This window comes from Cucumis sativus, chromosome 5 (assembly GCF_000004075.3).
Source record: "Cucumis sativus cultivar 9930 chromosome 5, Cucumber_9930_V3, whole genome shotgun sequence".
Lineage (NCBI taxonomy): Eukaryota > Viridiplantae > Streptophyta > Magnoliopsida > Cucurbitales > Cucurbitaceae > Cucumis > Cucumis sativus.
The window spans coordinates 23,147,955-23,169,997 of record NC_026659.2 but is presented as its reverse complement, the minus strand read 5'-3'; the positions used below and the strand labels follow the sequence as shown (position 1 = coordinate 23,169,997).

The following is a 22,043-nucleotide window of genomic DNA, read 5'->3' as shown; positions in this document are numbered from 1 at the left end:
CAAAAAAAATATCTTTCACTCCTCAAAAAAGCTTTTCGAGAACACACATTTGATACATCAATTGGTTTATTGGACTTATCCATAAAATTTGTATACTCGTAAGCACGAAGATTGGGTGGCAGGTTTGTGGGTACTAGTGTCTGTAAAGGAAAACCAAGAAGTGAAATGAAAAGAAAAGAAGATATTATTGATGAAAATATGAAGCAAAAAATATGCAATTTATAGAGAATAGAATAGAGAGGAGACTATACTTTAGTCAAGTCTTGAAAGAGTGAAGGTCATCACCAGCTTTTAAACCAACTTTATACCCTCGTTGCTCTTCATTTATTACATAACGAATTAATCTTTATTTTTCCTATTTCTTATTACATAATTCAGCTCACTTATTTTTCCAAAAAGAAAAAAAGAAGAAGAAGAAAAACTCAACTCACTTTTATGTGAACTCAATATAAATTCTGTTCATTAATGATTAAATTTATACCTATTTAACTTAAATTTTAGATCAACTTTGTATTATATAATTCCTAGTATAATTACATTTATATTGCCAAACATTTTTAATATTTACAAGTTCCCTGTGGCCTTGGCCACTAATATTTTGGTTTATATAACTTTATTAAAATTTTAAATTTGCATATTTAATTTAATTTTTCCATTCAAACGTTACTCTTTCATGTTAAATTTGCTATGGATTTAATTAAAAAACAATTATTCTAACTAAAATAACACATTAGTCTTTCGAAAATAAAATAAAATAAAACAAAAAAAGAGAAAATCTTTTTTAAAAAATAATTGAGACTAATTTGTGATAGTGAGTGAGTGATAGAGAAAGTTAGAAGTGAAGATTGTGATTGGAGTTTCATGGGCTCTGTTTGTTACCTTTAGAAACAGAGCATTTATGGCAAACAAAAAAAATCTCAAAACAACATTATTCCGTCTCCGTCTTCATCTTCACCCCTCTCTATCTCATTCCTCATTTCCCATTTCTCATCTCATCAATTTTTCAAAACTAAAATTCTATTCAACGACGACAAACTGAGATTAAAATTTAATTTTGGAGATCATCTTAAAGATTGAACCACATTTACATTCCTCGAACAAGAAGGGGTTCTTCCGGTGTTGGAACAAAACAAAAATCTACTTTGATTGAAACTTCCAAACCCCAAATATCCACCATCGACATTGTCATTGTTCTTATAGTTATTGCACACTCTATTTTTGACATTGTCGTTAACAACAACCAACATATATGATTTTGCACTAAGGTTACACCGAATTTTGCTTTGAAAGTAGTGGTTCGAAAGGGTACAACAAAATTCTAACATTTGTTTTCAACCTGAACAAGTGGAAGATTGGGAGGAAAATGTGTACTATTTGATGACTGAGTGGAATTCATATGTGGAAGAAAGAAGATTGAAAAATGGAGATTATATTCAAATATGGAGCTGACCATGAAATTGAGGGTCATCATCGTCTCTATTTTGCAATGGTAAAGCTAACCTAACTCATCATGTGTCTAATTAGCAACTAGCTGATTTTGTTGTTATATAAGGAATGTTATTTTGATGTAACAAACAAACTAACAAAATGCACTAAAAATCTCTTCATCTTCGACATTGAGTATTAAGTTTCACACGGCAATTTTAAAATGAGCAGAAAAGGGAATTGAGATATAGAAATAGGAAAAAGTAATTTTGACTTCTGGGGAAATTAGATAATTGAAAAGATGAAAATATTATTTGAATACTTAAAAGCATGTGAGAGCCCAGGGAAGTAATGTTGCAAATATATGTTTAGAAAATTTAGAAGAATTAATTTATTTAAATAATGTTATCAACTGCCTTCAATCTCATTGAGTGGGCGTGCCGGAGTGGTTATCGGGCATGACTAGAAATCATGTGGGCTCTGCCCGCGCAGGTTCGAATCCTGCCGCTCACGCCTTTTTTATTTTCTTTTCCTTTTATTACTTACTGCCTATCGTTAATCAATGATTCATGTAGTAATTAACTTTTAATCATAATGCTATTCAATAACAAAAGTATAGTAATTAACTATCACAATCCATTATTACTTAAAATCATAATCCTACTAAATATATTGAAATAGCTACAACTAGATTTTTTTTACCCATACAATAATATGATTACTCCAAATTATAATCGTACTAAAATTGAAATAATGATTTTGATAAATTTAGAACGATAGGAGAATTTAGAATAATACAAAAATAGTTTGAGCTTCTACCTATAAAAACAAGCCGATACATAATCTAAATTTAGGTTAGCCATCAATTTTTGTTTATTGATAGTTTGTCAATATATTTAATTTAAGTTTCAAGTAACATGATTAAAAGTTGGAGCGAAATTGAATTATGGTTAAGTTTAATTTACCAAAATTTGTTTGTCAAATATTATCCTCTAAAATATTTAACTCTTCAACATTCCTTTCTAACTATTTAGCTAACTATTCAATTTTTACCATTTCAAATTTAAAATAATTTAATTTTTTATCTTTGAATATGTAATAATTTAGTCTCAATTTTTTAATTTCTAACAACTGGTTATCAATTTTTTTCTTAATTGTTATGTAAACTTAAAAATGTATATCTATAACATATTTAAAAAGAAGTAGAAGCATATGTGCAAATGAGAAAATTTGGGTGGAATTTTGGAAAAGTTTGACATTTGCCAATGAGAAATCTAAATTCATTAATCCATTTCGTTTCTTTACATCAAAAGGACCGAATGGGCCTTTAAATTTCATTCTCCTAAATCTCTAAAACCCTACGTCTCATTTTCTTAGTAAATTTGCATTTACAATTTTCCATCTTCTTCCTTCCTCGCTTCGCACCTGAACTCACAAACCCTAATTCTTCACCCAATTCCAAAATTAGTCATTCTTACATAAAGGTACTCAGTTGAATTAGCAAGTTGCTAATTTAACCAAAGCCAAGCAAAGACGATGAGCTTCATCTTCATCATCTTTTCTGAAGCTCCAAACTTGAATCTCTTCTCCACTCTTCAATCCCCTTTTTTCAACCATCGAATTCCAATGTGTCATCAAACAGTAAACTTCTCCACTTCCAATTTTCCACTTCTTCAAACAAACCATTCTTTCTTCTAGAACATCGTCCAATACCATTACGTTTATCCCCCTCTTGTTCTTATTTTCTTGTTCGCTCAGTAACTCGCTCTCTTCCTCGGTTGCAAAATCGAACGATAGTAGTTTTGTGTTCATCGACAAACGACCATGGTTTTTGTTTAAATCCGTATCAGTAAGTTGTTTTTGAATCACTAGGTTTATTTCATACCCACCCATCTCTAAAATCCGATCTCTCATCGCCACCGGCATCGGAGGACGCTCACTCTGGTCTACATTCATCTTCCTCTGTTTCTTAGTCCTACTCGTCGATGCCACATTCTTCTTCCTCTGTTGCTTAGTCCTACTCGTCGATGCCTCCGTCTGCGTCGGAGGGTTTTTTCTCTTGCGGGTTTTGTTTATTTTTTGCAGTGGAACATCAGGAACAGAGTTTGCCAGTTGTATTTGAATAGACGCAGCCTCCGCCATAGACAAGGGGAGTTCGGTTTCAGTCATGGATTGCTCTTTCTTGCCGACGCCGGAGGAAGATCCACGTCTTTTCCGAGGTACGTAAACATTGTTTAAATCAGGAAGTTGAAGACAGATTCTTAAGCCACAACGAACAGATGTCTCCATTACCATTATTTGTTAAACACAGAAAGTGAATGTGAAATTTGAGATTGAAACAGAGTGGAGAGAATTGAATGAAGTGATGATGATTTGTGAGTAATTTGTTGATGGGAGTGAAATAAAAAGCTTAATATACGAATTATTTTCCTTTTATGAATCTGTTTACCGTTGGGTTAGGAAAATTAAATGGAAAATTGGGTACCGTTAAGGAAAATATTTGGAAATCTTATGTTCTTCAAAATTTGTTTCCATATCTGAAAGTTGGGTCAAAGTTAGTCAAAGTGTGTTAGTGCCATAATTGCATTTATTTGATATCCCACAAATCCGACTCGCAGAGTAATTACTCATAAAATATCTCAACACCTTGGACATTGCTCCCTTCTAATTTAATGAATAATATTTAATGATTAATTATATTATTGAAATTTGATAGTTTGGAGTTTTGATTATTAAATCAAAGAGTTTTATGACTTTTTCCAGTTATTTATTATGTTCCAGTGAGGCTATGTTCTCAAAGTTGGTATATATATATAGTTCAGTTGTGTTCTCAAATGAGGCCATAAATGTGTATTTCTATATAAAATATCAACTGGGAAGTTAGAACTTAGAACCCTTTAAACCTCGGGTCTTAAAGTTCATCGAGTGGGCGTGCCGGAGTGGTTATCGGGCATGACTAGAAATCATGTGGGCTCTGCCCGCGCAGGTTCGAATCCTGCCGCTCACGCTTCTCTTCTTTTCTTTTGTTTTTTAAAAGACATCAACTCTATTTTTTTTACGCTTTGAATTCTCCATTTTCTTTTACAAATATCGTTTAATTCTCCATAATCATAAAATTTTAAATTAAATAATTTAGATTCAGTGAAGCTTATAGTATACTTATAAAATGTCACCAAATCTCTTTCTATGTTTTCTAAATTTCTATTTCCCAATACCTAATTTGAGTTTCCTTTTCTTTTTTTCCTTGAGTTTTAATTTTCCTAGAACCATAATTGTATTTAAAACTTTTAGAATTTTATCTTTCAAATTCACAAATCCAGTCTTATTTTTTAAAATATCTTTCTCCAAAAGTAAATTTAATACAGTCTACCCTTCATATCAAGCAAATAAAAATTTTCATTCCTAATATCTAAGATTTAGCTTTGAATTTCCATTTGTCTTTTATTTATTTTTTAAAAATTTTATTTTAGGCTACAAGTATATATAGCTTGGATTGAGCTTATCAAGTTATTTGAACATCCTTACCCTTAAACTTAAAATTGTATCAAATAGCATGTAAGCTTAAAAATAAACTATTATCAAACACATTTATATTTAGACTTTTATTTTTAAACAAAAAAACATTTGTTATTATGAAAATAACACCATCAAGTTATCAAATTTAGAAAAGGTTGAATGTTAGTCTCTTAAACAAAATATCTCAAAATCAGTCAAATATTAATGTATATAATAATAATAATTCTATGAAAGGAAGATATTCAAAAGAAATAACCTTCTAAGGACCAATACTACCATTAAGAAACAGAGAAAGAACAAGAAAGTAAAACAGATTGAGTATCCGTCCATTCATGAGATGCCAACGGCAATGAGAGATCGAATCGAGAAAATGGGTGGCTATGAAATTAATACGGTCATTCAAAAATAACTCACAGACACAAATTTAAACAAGAATGAATGACGTTTGTTTCTACCAAAAAAGAAACTTGTGTTTGAGTTTACAAGAGAGGAGGAGAGAAATTTGGTAAGCCAACAAGAAAACAAGAAAGGGATAAATGTAATGATAATGAATAATAGTGTTGAAGAGATTAGAAGCATTTGCTTGAAGAAATGGAAGATTGGAAGTGGAAACGGAAAAGTGTACTATTTGATGACACAATGGAATGCATTTGTAGAAGAAATGGGATTGAAGAAAAGACAACATATTCAACTTTGGTGCTTTAGAAAAGATTATGAATTTGAGCCTCCTCCTCTTTTCTTTGCTATGATTAGACTAAACTAAATCAGTAACTTCTTATTTTCTACTTATTATTATTATTAGCTTCTCACTTTTAAACAAAAGTGATTACTATGATATTTGTATATATATGTATACTATCTAAAAATAGCTATAGAAAAAGATTCTTTGACGATGTTTCATATCAAATCATTAAGTAAAATTTTCTCATTCTTTTTCCATCATAAAGAAACACAATTTATCTAGAAAATAATATTCATATTAAAAATAAATTGGAAAAAAACATCATTTTATATAAAAGACAAATAATAAATCTTTTTTAATAAAAAAAAATCATAAAATCTTTAAAAGAAATCTCCTATTTCTTTTGGGACTTATATTAACGGGAAACACTTGAAGTTTGCAAAAAGAAAAGAAAAAAAATCACATTACCTACAATAATTCAGGTTAAAATAAAAACTATATTTTTACATAGAAAAATCATTTTAGTTAAAAAGGATTGAGGAAAAAAAACAAAATAAATTTTCAAAAAAGAAAACTTATAACAAACTTTCTTTCCCCCTTTAGTTGATTGGTTGATGATTACTAGGGCTATTTATGTAATTTGAATAAGAAATAAATATTTTTTAAATTTGAAATCAATATGAAATCTATAAAACAATTACATGGTTTTTTTCTTCAATTCTTTTATCTACAAATCAAACTCAAACCATTCTATTTTTTCAAATTTAAAACTTATTTCAAAAAATGTATTCTAATAATAATAATTAAGTTCTAGATTATAATTAATATGACATTTTAAATAATCAAACCTTAAATATAACAAAAAAAAAATTAAAAGAATTTTTTTAAAGTAAAAAAAAATTGATAAACTATCTACTGTCCACTGTCCACGTAACAAAACTAACAAATTCATATGTTTTTTTTAATAACCTGTAATTATTTTATCAAATGTTCTATTTTAATTTTTATAATTTTTCTTCATTTATTTTATATATATATAGATCTTCACCAACATTGTAAAATTAGTTGTAAACGTTGGTTAAAAAAAAAATTGAATTTTGTTTTAGCTCTTTTTCCCCTTAAATATTGCAACTTTATTTTTAGTTTAGTCTTGGGAGAAAGAAATCTGTAAGTACAAAATAAATTTTTTTGGTGTTAAATTAAAATCGTAAAAAAGTAATAAGTGATCATTATATTCCACCCTTAAAAATTTGAGTTTGATTGACATTTAAAATAAGAAAAAACAAAAGAATTGGATGGGATAAAATTTATTTTTAAAACTAAAAATACATAAATTTCCTATTACCCAATTTAATTTTTCTTGACACAATTTATGGTTCGTTAACATTAAAATATTATCCTAATAAAAAGAATTATTCCTCTTTTTTTTTGTGTGTTGGATTTATGGTACTATAGAGAGTTTTCTTTCTTTGGAGAAAGATGAAGATTTAGGGGTTGATAGGAAGAGAAGACAAAATGGTGGTCGTAAATCCTTTGGTTTTCTTTTAAGAAGGTGAAAGCTAAGAGAAGTAGGGACTATAAAGCCTAGAGGTTTGAACGAAGAAAAGAGGACACGGAGATTGTAAAAGTTTCTGGAGTTTTTTTTTTTTTCTAGAGGACATGTATTGTTTCCATGGATGAAATTATTCATAGCCAAAAAAGCTTATTCAAATTGTTTAAAAATTCAAAATGGTCAGTTTTTTTTTTTTAATTTGAAAATAATACTAACTTTGGCATACCTCTCAAAATAGCATGAGACCTTTAACAACCAAAATCAAATTAAAAAAGTTATTACTGTTAGTAATTCTCCTCTAGCTTAGTTAGTCTAACTAATTGATTTAGTTATTGTAACCAAACTACCTACAAAATTTTAAAAATTAATTATATAACATTTTTAAATAAATTGATTAATCACAATATTAAAATAGCCAAATTAGGAAGAAAAAGGTTTTGCAATTGAATTAATTTTAAATAAGGTGGGACAAAATTAGTTGGGTACATTGTTTTTTTACATAACTTCTTATAGGTTAATGTTTTGTGGTTTAGAAGAAGAGGTGGACACCATTTGGACTAGTTGGGTGAATGATTTGGTTGGGTTTTCTTGTGGGTATTGTGACGCATTTGGAATTATTTTGCAATCGTGTGACTAAGGGTTATTATTTGATATCATTTCTTCTCTCAACTGATGTTGTGTCATTTTCAAGTGATTAGTAACGTTGAACTCCTTTGAGTTGTGATGAGGGAGCATGGAAAACCAAATGAATTGGTGATTTTCTTTTGGTGCACTCGTCTGGCTCATTTAGAAATTTATCAATCATGTGATCTTTAGTATGGAAGATTGGTTACGTGTAACCTAATTTGATTCAATTAAGGGGTTCCTCTTTGTGTTCAGATGTATGATGTAAACTAATTAAAAGTTAAAGTTAATTACAAACTATTCAAATTGATATTTAAAAGAAGTGTAGAGTGACGATACTCAAAGTTACATGGGAAATTAGTAATAAAAATGAGCAATTCTTTTTCTTTTTTCTTTTTTCTAATACGAAACCTCCAATTTCAACAACTTGTTTAAATTTGGATAAACTACTTCATACCAAATACCAAATTGCTTTTAGACAAATATTGTTGTTGAATTCATCATTTTCCTCTATTATACGAGGCATACAATTTCAAACGTAAAACTTTAAATTTCATATCACTAGATAGCCTGGAAACATGTAAATTAAATTACAACCTCTCCTTACATTATCTTAGAACTCAAGGACACAGCCCATCAAACCTTTTGATCATCTTCTCATCATAGTCTCTTTTAAGTATATAAAACCTATTAAAATGACTTCATAAAATTACAATATTAATACATATTATATTTCACAAGCTAAAAACTACATAGATGATCATGATGAAAAACATAGGCCTCCAAACGTTAGTACAAACTCACCCCATCAAAATTGTGTGTAATAGTGATGACTTTGGAGAAGAATTTCTCATTGACATCTTCTCTCTTTTGATTTGAATAAGTTTGTCAGCAACACACCATGGAAAACTCAAAAAGTGATCCCGTTTTGTACCTTCATTGTAACAACCCCAATAATCTGGGTGATACGTGACACAGTACCATGCAGATGCTCTTGCATATTCGTCTTGGATATCGTCGTATGTAGACTTACTTTCATTCTCATTGAACCAAAACCTAACCTCCTTTCTTAGAGACTTCATAGCAAATGCAATTTGTTCCAAATCCTTCCTTTTATCAAAAGATTTAGCCATTTTCAAGATATTTCCACTAACTAATTCAGGTTCTGTTTTAATACCATAATAATCCATAAGGTTCCCCAACTTGAAATCGTACTTAGTTTTGTAATCAAAAGCTTCTCTCAAATACTTTTCAAACCCATCTACTTCCATGTCTGGATCGTAGCACTTGGTTGCAACTTCTCTAGTGAAAATTTCAAAGGCGCTGACATCAGATGAAACATCTTTCACTCCTCTAAAAAGCTTCCCAAGAACACCATTTGATACATAAGTTGCTTTATTAGGCTTGTCCATGAAATCAGGATACTCGTGGACACGAAGGTTGCGTGGCAAGTTTGCTGGCACACCAGTCTTCGGGAAGTCAACAGCAATGGAGAACAATTTTGCAAGTTTAATACATTCAGCACTCATTGCCTTCTTAGAGTTCTTATCTGCAAAGACAGTGTGAGCATTTGCAATGGCTCCAAGACCATCGTTCACCATGTAATTGGCAAAATATTCTTGAACTTCCTATATCAAAATATTCATATTTAATTCAAACTTATTGTAAAATAAAAAATTTCTTGTAAACTTTTAAATTTGAAACAAATGCATGTATATTATTACTTATATAAAAATAACAAAAAAGATGCACATATTTGGAATAGTAACAAATACGTCCTAAAAACACACCTCAATTGTGACATCATGATCCAATTGTATTGTTGGTGCAGGTTTGTAGCTCATAGGTTTAACTTGTTTGATACAAGTTAGCTCAGTATCCCAACAAACAAAGTACAAGTCACCATCCAAATCACTTCCAGAACACTCGTTTGGGTGAGGTCTAATATAACATATTGAAATATTAGTTAAGGAGAATTATAAAAAAAAAAAAAAAATTGCTGAATATATATGTATTTAACTTAATATATGCAATCATGAAATAAATGAATATACATAAGCAATTGATACACGATAAGTTTTCCTACCTTTTTCCTTTTTGTGGAAAAACAACACAGTCCACCATGTGATGTAGAGCTTTCACATCAATAGCATCGAGCAAACGCACGTCCCCCGGATGTAAACATGGATTTTTAGCAACAACTACTTTACCCTTAACTACAAAATTACCCTCACTTGATCTTCCAGGGATAGAGCAATGAACAAACACCTGCCCATATTCTAGTGTTTGAGTTTCATCCAGGCAACCCATCATTGTCCTTCCCTTTGGAACAAATATCCTTGACTTTGTCCTCAAATCTAACAATTTATCTGCACGAAATGTCCGTAGCATCATATTTAGAAAAGGTTCTTGATTTGGCATGTAAAACGAAAGTAGTTCCTTTAAAATACTAGTCATTTCTCCAGGGGACATCAACTCCAACACTTCTAATGCCCTTGATGGATCTTCCAAAATAGAATCTAGTTGATCTATAGCCTCCTTTTGTTTTTTCACAAAAACATCGTCCCTAATTCCAAGAGTTGATAGAAGGTTTATCACCTGACGGTTAAGAAAACATGGTTGATACTTGCTCCACAACAAAACATCAAGTTGTGTATCAAGTGACATATACTTCAACATACTCTTTCGTAATGACAATTTCTTTTCCGACGTAGGGTCAATAGCTACAACACCTTTGTATCCGGCATAGCGAATCTGAAAGGCAGATGGTGTATGACTGGTCAAACCACATTTTTCAGCAACTTTCTTAGCTAGTGTTTTAGATATTTTTCCAATCCCATCAGAGAAACAATACATAATGTTCTTCCTTTCAACTTCTACGTCAGGAATAACTTCAATTTCATGTTCTTCAACACACAAAGTTTTTCTAGATGAGCCAAAAGATTGACCAAGTCGAGCAGCATATTTTGCCACATTTCTTATATGATGAAAGTCACCCATCCACTCTCTGATATCTGCTGCACTTAACCCCTCCCTCGAAGCAAACATCCAAAAAGAATTTTCCCTTAATTGACTAGCTGAAAAAGCCAGAAACTCAAACTTTTTATTACCAATCACTATACCATTTTTTAATATAGATATTACTCTATCATATACTCTAGTTCTTTGACTATTTTCAGGAGATGATGAACGTGGAGCTAGATCAATGGAATGAAGTTTATCCAATTCCTCATCAACAAAAGATACACGAAGAAAATTATCTATATCACCAATAAAACGACGGACTACTCTATTAGAAAGATTGGCCTCCGGACCACAGAAGTACACTTTCAACGGTGTAATTTGAACTCTATGCACATACACTAGGCCATCATCTAGAGAAATATTAGATTTCCATGGAAGCTGATTAGAGGTGTAGTATGAAAGATATTGGTCTTTGAGCCACTTTTGTGGTTTATAACAACATTCCTTCAAATTAAACAGTTTTTCTAAGGCGTGTTCAATGTAGTCAGAATGAAATCTACTTGAATCAACAAGTCGAAAAAATTCATCATCTAGCGTCGGTCCAGAAAGATAACCATGTTGAAGGAGGGCATTGATTTTGAACAAAATTTTATAAGAGATATCAAAAGCTTGGGGTGGAGTAATGATAGGAACCAAATTTGAATTTGAAACGAGAGAAGAACCTTTATGGAGAATGAATGGAGCATAGGTCACTTTGTAGCCAACCAATGTTTGGAAGAAAGGAGGAAGGTGATGTGAAGGAGAAAGTTGGAGGCATATAGTAAAGGATTGTCCAATGCAGGAAGATGGAGTGAAATCCACATCCCTAATCCAACGAAAACTAGTGGATTTGTTGGAATATAATGGTGAGGAGGAAGATGATGGAGTTTTCCTGAAAATTCGTGGAGCACCCTGCAACTGCACACAATTTAAACAAAATTCAATATAATATAACAAACCTAATAACATTCACATTAACATGCATGGAGATCATATATATTTTGTTTTTTAGTTGAATTTAAGTAATGAAAAAAAAAAGAAAGAAAGAAAGAAAGAAGAAACCTGAATGAGAAAAAACTTGGAAGGTTCGTTGAGAGGGCAACGAAACTCAACACTCAAAATATTCTCAAAACAAAGCTCCATTTTGTACTCATCAACTTCATAACTCAAATAAAACCATAATTTCCTAAATCCATTTCCAAATTCCACACTCCATTTCTCTCCTTCCCAAATCACTCTCATTTTCCCGTTCGAAATCATGCTTCCCAAGTGCCCCTTCACGTCTTCCATTCTCTCCATTTCGAGAACACCCTTGGTTTCCTTCGCCACTACCGCCTTCTCCAATTCTCTGGCTTTCAGATATGAACTTTCGAACCACAGTTTCCTCTCCTCCGTTGTCGACTTCGCCACTATGTACTCAGCTGCTAGTTTGCTCTTGAACAGGACAGTCACAGATGTGAACCGGGCTTTTTCGTCTTTGGGTTTCGAAATCCGCACCGTTGATACAGTTCCATCTCCAGTGTGATTCTCGAGAAATTCTTTCACCTCGTCGGCGGTCACCTGGGGCCGAAATCCGTAAATTTCGATCGTCTTTCCCATGTCGTTGTTTATTGTATTGTAGCAATTTGTTTTTCAGCTGCATGTTTTTGAAAGTAGATAATGGATATATGAATTTGTGTGATGTTAGGACGTCCATCAAAACTATATATATATGGAGATCTCATATTTGGCAAGCGTAAAATTTTCATTCCATGTATCCATTTAAAAAAGATTTAATAAAGAAGTCTAGTATGAGAGAAAACTAAAAGTAAAAGTGTGTGGGGAAATATGTTTTCAAATGTGTGTTGAATTTGATGAGTTGGATGACAGTATAATTTTTGTTGGGTACAAAAACACAACAGAATACAACAATTCAAATAGAAAGCTGAGAGAAAGAGAAGGAACCTGAAGAATATTGGAAGCAGTGTGAAGCAAAAAGAAAATTAATGATCAGTGAAAGGTGTGTGGGAAAATATGAAACCAAAAAATGTGGAATTTATAGAGAATAAATTAAAGAAGCTATGAGGAGGAGACTATACTTTTTACTCAAAGTCCTCACGACTCTCTTAGGTCATCTCAACTTCTAAACCAACTTTATGCCTTTCCTCCTCTTCACTAATCTCTTATTTATGACGTAAAACATTCAGATTTATTTATTTACTTTTATTACATAATTCAACAACTCACTTTTAATTTTATAATTAAAATTCTTTCCATTTTAACTCCAATTTTTAAATCAAACTTTTATTATTTAATAACTAAGAATTGAACCTCTTTTTCTCCCAATTATTCTTTCTAAATGGGTCCACACGTTAAAGATGGAAAAAAGGTTATAGTTTGTTTATTTTAATACTTTCAACCCATCCCATAGGAATGTGATTGGAAACTAACATAAAACTTCTCTTACAATCATTATACTACTCCTACACTCTTTTTTTTCTCTTTACTTTCTATTCCAAAGTGACCATATGGACTCGTTTGGAATGGTTCTTTTTCGATGTCATTTGTTAATTTCTCTTATGATTCTTTTTCGACGTCATCGGTTAATTTCTCTTTCTTCGACTCATATACATATATTTAGGTCTTGTTTGATAACTTTCACAATTTTTTTATTTTTGAAAATTAAGTTTATTTTTTCTTTGTTTCTTATCAAGATTATTTATACATTTTTTTTAAGTATAATGATTGAATTCATAACTAAATACTAAAAACAAAAATACATTTTCAAAACTACTTTGTACTTTTTAAATTTTAGTTTGATTTTTAAACTATTTGTAAGAAGTAGATAACAATTAACAGAAAGAAATTTGGAAGGGAAAGTAAAGTTTATAATCTTAATTTCCAAAATTAAACCAAAAAGAAAGAAAGAAAGAAAAATAGTTATCCTAAACATATTACGTAGAAATGTGATTGGAAATTAAACAAAAACTCAGTGTATGGGCATGGCCTCCCTTTCAAGACATCGGAGGCTTATTTATTCTGTAAGAATATGATTTGAATTGGAAAATACAAAATAAAAATATCTGGGTAATTTACGTTAAAATAGCATGCCTATGTGAATATGAAGGTGTGTTTCTGTTTGTCGAATTATCTTAGCTAAGATACTACTCTTTAAAGGATAATGCAATAGATGTTTTTTGGATGCATCTGTTCAAGGTATCTTTTCGTGTTGACATAATTTTGAATTGGTAGAGTGTATTGATTCTTTCAATGTATATGTCATATTAAACGTGCAAAAGAAAAAAGAAATACTTGCATTTACCTACTAAAAATATTATTTCACGACATCCAAAGTTGAGATTTTAAAAATATTATTTTGCTACATTTGCAAATTTTTTAAAATTGTGTTATATACTTCATTAATTTGAATTTAATTGCTAAATTTACAACTATCCCTAGACTAAATTAAGTTTTTTTTCTAGTCAATTGAATTTTAGCTCAAATAAATAATATTTAATTTGATCAAAATAATTAACTAGATCCAAATGAAAACATGTGACATCATTAGAATTGGCCAATTATGTCTTCAATTTTAATTTGGGACACGTGTTAAATTTTAATTAATCTCAAATTCAATTATTTGTATTTTTTTGTCATTAATTTGATAAATGATATGACACTTTTTTATTAGTTCGAAATTTATCGTCCAATCCTAACCATTTGTATTTTTTGTATTTTTAAATTTTATTTTTAATTTTTTGCTTATTAAAATCCAAAATGGTACATGTTTGGTAATACTTTTTTTTTTTTAACAAGATGTATATACTTTTTTTTCATTTTCAATTTTCTTTCATAATTATAATTTTAAAGGCAAGTTTCTTATTTAGAAAATAAAATAAGTGAATTAATTATCCAACAAACACTTGCTTTTTAAAAATTAAAATTTTATTTTAAAGACATAGAACACATTTATTTTAGGAACATTTTTAAAAATAACAAAAGTAAATTAAAATATTTACGAACTATAACAAAATTTTGGATTCTATTATTGATAATCTTCTATCACTATAGTATATTAAAGACTAAAGGATAGAATTTGCTATAGGTAGTAAATATTTTACAAAATCTACTATTTTTAAAAAATTTCATAAATAAATAAAGAATTGGGAAAGTTGAAAAATGGTAAAATTTTGGTTGATGAGTTGCTTTATAATTAAATAAAATTAATTTGAAAAAATTTGTAAAGAATGGAGTTTGAACCTACTCTCAACACCGAGCTATAAACTAACTAAATTGACTGCTAAACTAACTATTATTATTATAACTATTGTGTGAGACAATTTTACCACTCAACTAGCATATAAATTTGATATCATTTCAGTTTTATATATATATGTAATTTAAAGAGCATAAAGTTGGAGTCCATACCTTACCTCCTAAATATAGGAGGTTTGGTTTTCCCCCTTAACATTTATTGTACTAAAATCTGCTAAAAAAATAAAGACAAATAAAATGATCCTCCTTGCGCATGTTAAACAATGAAACATAAAATTTAAAAATCTTAAAAATGCATATTTCCAAGATAACCCATCTTACCCTACAAAGTTTTGAGTTCAGAAAATTCCGTATAATACTTATTCCTTCTTAACGTCTTTATTTTTGTTTTAAACCATTTTTATTAAAAAGAAACAAAAAGTGTATTCTAAACATAGACATACATTGACTATGAAAAGTAAAGTCAAGTTTAAAAGTTTGAAATGGGCAGTGATTGTGAAATATGATTTTATTGGTTTTTGATTTGATAATATAAGAAAAGAAAGAGTGTGGAGCAAGTAAAAGAACCAATCTTAGGCCATAAGGTTTCCAAATAAGTAGGTAAGTGGAATAATGTGGCACATAGAATTTTGGTACTTGATAGTCTCTTTAATTTTCAAGTACCATAAAGTTGGAAATTGAGAAGAAATAGCATTGGATTGGAGGGCAAATATGAAAGAAGTTTCAAAATCTATTCTCAACTAGAGATTGAGCAGAATTTGATTCCAAAATTTTAAATTGTTGCATTTTACTACAAAGTAATCAAATTTTCTTTTCTTTTCTTTTTTTAATATAACAATAAAGTCTTTATTAAAGAAAAAATTCATCAAAAGAAGTAGAATTATTGGATAGGAAAATTGGTTAAAAAAGAGCCAAGTGAAGATAGTAGGATGCAGCTCTATTTGCAACCTTATTAGTAACCATATAATTTTAGCTTTCTCAAATATGAACATAACTTTGATAACCAATAGAGGCAATATATGGCATTTTTATCAAATTCTAACAAAATGACACCTTTACTCTACCATTTTTCAATGCAATTAATTTTTTAATTAAATCTCAAAATAATGTTTTAGTCTATTTAAATTGTTGATGCATTTTTTTAATTAAATCGGTATATTTTGTAATTTTTAAAACATCAAATTTTAGTCCAATCACTCAATTTTAATCTATGAATCACTTGAAATTATTTTCTAAACTTAAGAAACTGAAGTATAGATTTAGCCAAAAGAAACCTAACTTAAATGTCATCCGTATGTTCCGTATGTTTTATTTCAATGATAAGAGGTACTGAATCCAAATCATTCTTCCTCCAAGACGTACTTAAAAAGATGAAGCATTGCTTTAGAAATTTCGAAACTACATGAAAATTAATTATTAATTAAGCTCTTACCAAAAGTGTAATTTGTCCTAATTTTAACTTTTATATTATTTTTAAAAATTTAAGAGTATAAATGTTTACTAGAGAGGAAAATCATTCTAAAGACAATAGAGGAGCCAAACATAATTTTTAAATTGGTAATCAATTTTTTGAGATTGTATAAAATTAAGTATTTTCTTTTTATCATGATTTTCATCTTCTTAACTAAAATAGTTGAATTCTTTTAACTAATTCAAAAAACAAAAATAAGTTATTAAATACTACTTTATTTTTAAAAAAGAAAAAAAAATTGAAGAGACGTGGTTTATAAGCTTAATTTTTATAAACAAAAAGCAATCAAATTTTACCAAATGAACAAAAACATGATGGCAACAAAGGTTTTGTAGGAGAATATGCTGAAGAATATTCTTGTGTGGTTTATTGATCAAAGTTCAGTATATTTACAAGAGTATGAAAATTATGCATAAATAGCTAAATTACCCAAATTAACTAAGGAATGTAATATAATTAGCCTAATGTAATGTAATTAGCCTAATTTACAGAATTTACATTAATACCCTCCCTCAAACTCAAGGTGGTAGAGTAGCGATCAACTTGAGTTTGGTAAGTAATTGACAGAATCGATTAGATGGCAAGGCTTTGGTGAAGATATCCGCAGGTTGTTCAATAGTAGAAACAGAACGTAAGAGGAGGGTGTTGCTTAGGAGGTGGTGACGAACAAAGTGACAGTCATTTTCAATGTGTTTTGTACGTTCATGAAACACATCATTGTGAGCAATCTGAATGGCACTACGATTGTCACAATGGAGGAGGGTAGGACCCTGTTGAGGGACACCCATATCGGCAAGGAGCCACCGAAGCCATATAAGTTCAGCTGTAGCATCAGCCAGAGCACGATATTCAGATTCCGTACTGGAACGAGATATAACACTTTGTTTCTTACTACGCCATGAGATGAGAGAATCACCTAAGTAAAAACAGTATCCTGTAGTGGATCGTCGATCAGTAGGATCCCCCGCCCAATCAGCATCAGAATATCCCGACAACACAAGGGAAGACTGAGATGAGAATTGAAGACCATGTCCCAAGGTGCCTTTGACATAGCGAAGTATGCGTAGAACAGCAGTGAAATGAATTGTTCGAGGAGCAGCCATAAATTGACTGACAATATGAACAGCATATGCAATATCTGGGCGAGTTACTGTTAGGTATATAAGACTGCCAACAAGTTGCCGATACAAGCTTGCATCGTCAAGAGGAACACCATCAAACGGAGTTAGATGGACATGAGGATCTAACGGTGTTGAAGATGTGGTGGAGTCTGTAATTCCTGAGCGCGCTATTAGATCAGATGCATATTTCGCTTGAGATAACAGATAACCATCTGAACGGTGAGAGACTTCAAGACCGAGAAAGTAATTGAGAGATCCAAGGTCTTTCATCTCAAAATGTTGACCAAGATATTGTTGTAGGTCGGATATGGCCTGTTGATCATTACCAGTAATAATCATATCATCAACATAAAGAAGGAGAAGAACAATACCATGAGTTGTCTGTCGTGTAAAAAGGGCATTGTCGTGAGAGCTGGAGGTAAATCCAAGTTGAGTAATGGTGGAGCTAAACGTGGCAAACCAAGCTCGTGGAGCCTGTTTTAGACCGTATAGAGCGCGACGAAGGAGACACACCTTGTTGGGAGGAGGAGAAGTTCCCTGAGGTGGCTTCATATACACTTCTTCAGATAGGTTGCCGTTAAGAAATGCATTTTTGACATCCATCTGAAGAAGAGGCCACTGTTTGGCAGCAGCAACAGCTAACAAGCTGCGAACAGATGTCATCCGGGCAACAGGGGCAAATGTTTCTTCATAGTCAATCCCATATTCTTGTGAGTATCCTTTTGCAACAAGCCGAGCTTTATAACGTTCAATAGTTCCATCAGAGTGAGTTTTGATTTTGTAAATCCATTTGCAACCAATGGGTCTTTTACCGGGAGGTAAATCAACATAGTCCCAAGTGTGCGTCTTTTCAAGAGCCTGTAATTCTTCATCCATTGCTTTCTGCCATACTGGGTTAGTACTGGCCTCTTGATAAGAGGTGGGTTCAACAAGGGAAACAATGGTAGAAAAACAATGGTAATCAGTGAGATGAGTGGGAGGTTCTCTTACCCGGGTAGAGCGACGAAGAGGAGTAGCAGGTGGCGATTCAGGAACATCATCGGAGACAGACGGTGGATCCAGATTTGCAGTAGCAGGTGAAGATTGTGCAAGCTCAGTATCCAAGGTGGGTTCAGAGAGAGGAAAAAGGTCAACAGATGTATTTGTAAAGAAAGATTGAGGACTAGAGAAAGAGGTGTGGAAGGAGGACAAACGAGAGAACATAGTGTGTTCCCAAAAAGTGACATGCCGAGATATCCGGAGTCGGTTGGAAAGAGGGTCCCAACAACGAAATCCTTTGTGTTCGGTGCCATAGCCAAGGAAACAACAGAGACGGGCACGTGGTTCAAGTTTATTGTGTTCATGAGGATGTAACAGAACGAAGCAGGCACTACCAAAAACTTTGAGTTTAGAATAGTCGGGAGAAATACCATATAGTTTTTCGAACGGAGAGGTGTTTTGAAGGACAGAGGAAGGGAGACGATTGATTGTATATACTGATGTAAGGGCAGCTTCACCCCAGAATTTTTCTGGACAAGAGGCAGAAAGAAGGAGGGCACGTACTGAGTCAAGAATGTGACGATGTTTGCGCTCAGCACGTCCATTTTGTTGAGAGGTATGAGGGCAAGAGCGCTGAACAATAGTGCCCTGTTGGGAAAGAAAAGAAAGAAGGATGGAATCTTTATATTCCAAAGCATTATCAGTGCGAAGAATTTTGATGGGAGAGGAAAATTGAGTGCGAATCATGTTAGCAAACTCAATATATGTGCGAGATAATTCAGAACGATGTTTTAGAAAGTAAATCCATGTAAATCGAGAGTAGTCATCAATGAATAAAACATAATAGCGATAACCATGAACAGTAGTAATTGGGGCAGGACCCCAAATATCAGAATGCACTAAATCAAAAGGTTTATCACAATTAGAGATGGATTGAGAAAAAGATAAGGCAGGTTGTTTAGCAAGTTTGCAATTCAAACAATTAAAAGGAACAAATTTAGTAAGATTAGTCAAATTGTTAACAGAAATTAAATGACGAAGTTTTTCAGAGGAAGCATGACCAAGACGAAGATGCCACTGATATGTGTCAGAATCAGTGACTGAAGCAGAGATGGAAGAAGGAGATGAAACCCGAAGTGATGTGAGCTCAAACAATCTTCCCACTTTGCGACCCGTTCCAATCGTCCGTCCCGTCTGCGGATCCTGAACCTGACAACCATTGGGAGAAAATGAAACATTTAAGCCAAGATCACATAATTGACCAACAGACACTAGATTAAAGGTCAGGTTAGGAACACAGTAAGTATGGGGAAGATGTAAACTGGGAGTATCAATGGTACCAGTATGAGAGATGTTCATACAATTACCATCAGCAGCATAAATAGGAGGTAAAGATTTTGTAGGGCTAGAAGTAGACAAGAGAAGAGTCAGAGGTCATATGATTACAACAGGCAGAATCAAGAAGCCATCGATTACCTGATGAAACAGCAAGAGCGGAGGATGATGAAATTAGTTGATTCAATAAGCTCTGAAGATCACTTATCTGAATGAGGGATGAATCATCCGAGGTCGCAGCAACAACAGATGAGGAACCATGTTTGGTAAAAATTTTCTCTTTTGTGGAAGTGCCAGGAGGTCGGGGTGGTCTGGTAGGGCAGTTATCCAGAATGTGACCATGTTTATGGCAGTACCTGCACTCTATTTTAGGACAGTTACTAAATTTGTGACCAGAGAGCTTACAATTCTTACAAAACATATTTGCGGCTCTGTTGGGAGTGTATGTGCTGGCAAGGACAACATCAGATTGTTTAGTAGAGTTGATGCCAAGACGCTTTTCTTCAAACAGAATTTCTTGAATAGCTGCATCTAATGAGGATAAGGGATTCCGGTGTAGTAAAGCAGCTCTAACAGATTCATATTCTGGACGTAATCCCATAAGGACTTTAATAAGGCGAAGATGATCTTTGCTGATGTTCACTTGGTCAAGTTGAGTCCAAATGGGTTGAAGAACTGCCAAATATTCATTAACAGACTGACCAATATCTTGATTTAGATTTACAAGTGTACTGTGCAGTTGGTAATAATGGGCTAAACCAATAGACTTGAAGCGTGTAGACAAAAAATCCCATAATATTTTAGCATCATCAAAGGCATCAAATTGTGCATGTATAGCGGGAATAGAGGTGTTACCAAGCCAGGTGATAATTTGATGATTTTTACTGTCCCAATCTTCGAGACGTTCAATGAATTTGTTGTCCCCTTCCTTTGCAGTTGGTTTGGTGATGTCGCCAGTTACAATGCGCCATAGTTTTCTTCCAATAAGAAAACTTTTCATTTGATTTGCCCATGTGATATAATTTGTACCATCAAGTATTGTAGAAATGGGTCTAAAGATATGGTCTCTCTCCATTTTCGTCTAAAGATATGGTCTTTCTCCATTTTGATTTGAGGTTAACAATGCGGATTTTCGGTCGAGTTTTGACTGATTCGTGACTGGATTCGTCAGATCTGGGTTTTACTGTATTTTGCGGCTGAGATTTGCTTTGCAAGACTAGGATTCGTGACAGGTGAGCGTCTTCACAGCTGGGTCGCGGCGACTGGATTCAGGGGTTCACGGCTGGGTCGCGGCGACTGGATTCAGGAGTTCACGACTGGGTTGCGGCGACTGGATTCAGGGGTTCACGTCTGTGAACGGAGACAAAAAAATTGAAGACAAACGGCTGAAAGATTCGTCAGATCTGGTGGGCGGCGTCGAACGGTAGACGTCGTCTTGCACTCACGACTGGAAGAGAAGTCGCGTGCGGCTTGGAACGACAGAGGAATAAGGACAGAACGACTACGAGGCGCGTATCTCAGCGGCGTAGATTGGAGACAGATCGGAGCGGCGTAGACTGGCGCTTCGCGGATGGAGACAGATCGGAGCGGAAATGGACAGATCGAAGCGGATGGACACCTGCGATGCCGAGGCTGCGACTAATCGGCGCGACACCGATGCTGTGGTGGAATGGCTGCGAGTCGTGATGAAGATACGGGACGGAGACGGTTCAAGATGTGGCGGAACGGCTGTGAGGCGCGATGAGGATGCGGGATGGAGACGTTCACGGGTGGTTGGCGACGGCGGCGGCGATTGAGATAGAGCCTGAAAACCCTAGCTCTGATACCATGTAGGAGAATATGCTAAAGAATATTCTTGTGTGGTTTATTGATCAAAGTTCAGTATATTTACAAGAGTATGAAAATTATACATAAATAGCTAAATTACCCAAATTAACTAAGGAATGTAATATAATTAGCCTAATGTAATGTAATTAGCCTAATTTACATAATTTACATTAATAGGTTTTATTTTGTGTCAAGAAAATTTGTATGGGTGACTTCATCAAAAGCCTAAACTAACAAAACTTATAATTTAAAGAA

At 32.7% G+C, this 22,043-nt stretch overlaps 2 protein-coding genes and 2 non-coding genes across 4 annotated transcripts; 2 read left to right on the top strand and 2 right to left on the bottom strand.

Annotated features, from left to right (window-relative positions):
- The first annotated feature begins 1,856 nt into the window (after positions 1 to 1,856).
- On the top strand, positions 1,857 to 1,938 carry TRNAS-AGA. Its single transcript has one exon. It is a non-coding gene; the product is annotated as a tRNA-Ser (tRNA).
- A 738-nt stretch (positions 1,939 to 2,676) lies between these two features.
- On the bottom strand, positions 2,677 to 3,973 carry LOC105435533 (putative B3 domain-containing protein At3g24850). The gene has a single exon (XM_011657139.2). It carries the CDS (start codon positions 3,718 to 3,720, stop codon positions 2,923 to 2,925), a length of 798 nt encoding a protein of 265 aa, XP_011655441.2. The 5' UTR covers positions 3,721 to 3,973; the 3' UTR covers positions 2,677 to 2,922.
- A 377-nt stretch (positions 3,974 to 4,350) lies between these two features.
- On the top strand, positions 4,351 to 4,432 carry TRNAS-AGA. The gene has a single exon. It is a non-coding gene; the product is annotated as a tRNA-Ser (tRNA).
- A 3,839-nt stretch (positions 4,433 to 8,271) lies between these two features.
- LOC101205704 (probable RNA-dependent RNA polymerase 1) lies at positions 8,272 to 12,830 on the bottom strand. The gene is made up of 5 exons (XM_031885052.1): positions 12,747 to 12,830; positions 11,865 to 12,438; positions 9,886 to 11,720; positions 9,590 to 9,740; positions 8,272 to 9,427 (listed from the first exon to the last, which is right to left on the bottom strand). The coding sequence occupies exons 2-5, from the start codon at positions 12,399 to 12,401 to the stop codon at positions 8,600 to 8,602; spliced, it is 3,351 nt and encodes a 1,116-aa protein (XP_031740912.1). The 5' UTR covers positions 12,402 to 12,438; positions 12,747 to 12,830; the 3' UTR covers positions 8,272 to 8,599.
- Positions 12,831 to 22,043: the final 9,213 nt, after the last annotated feature.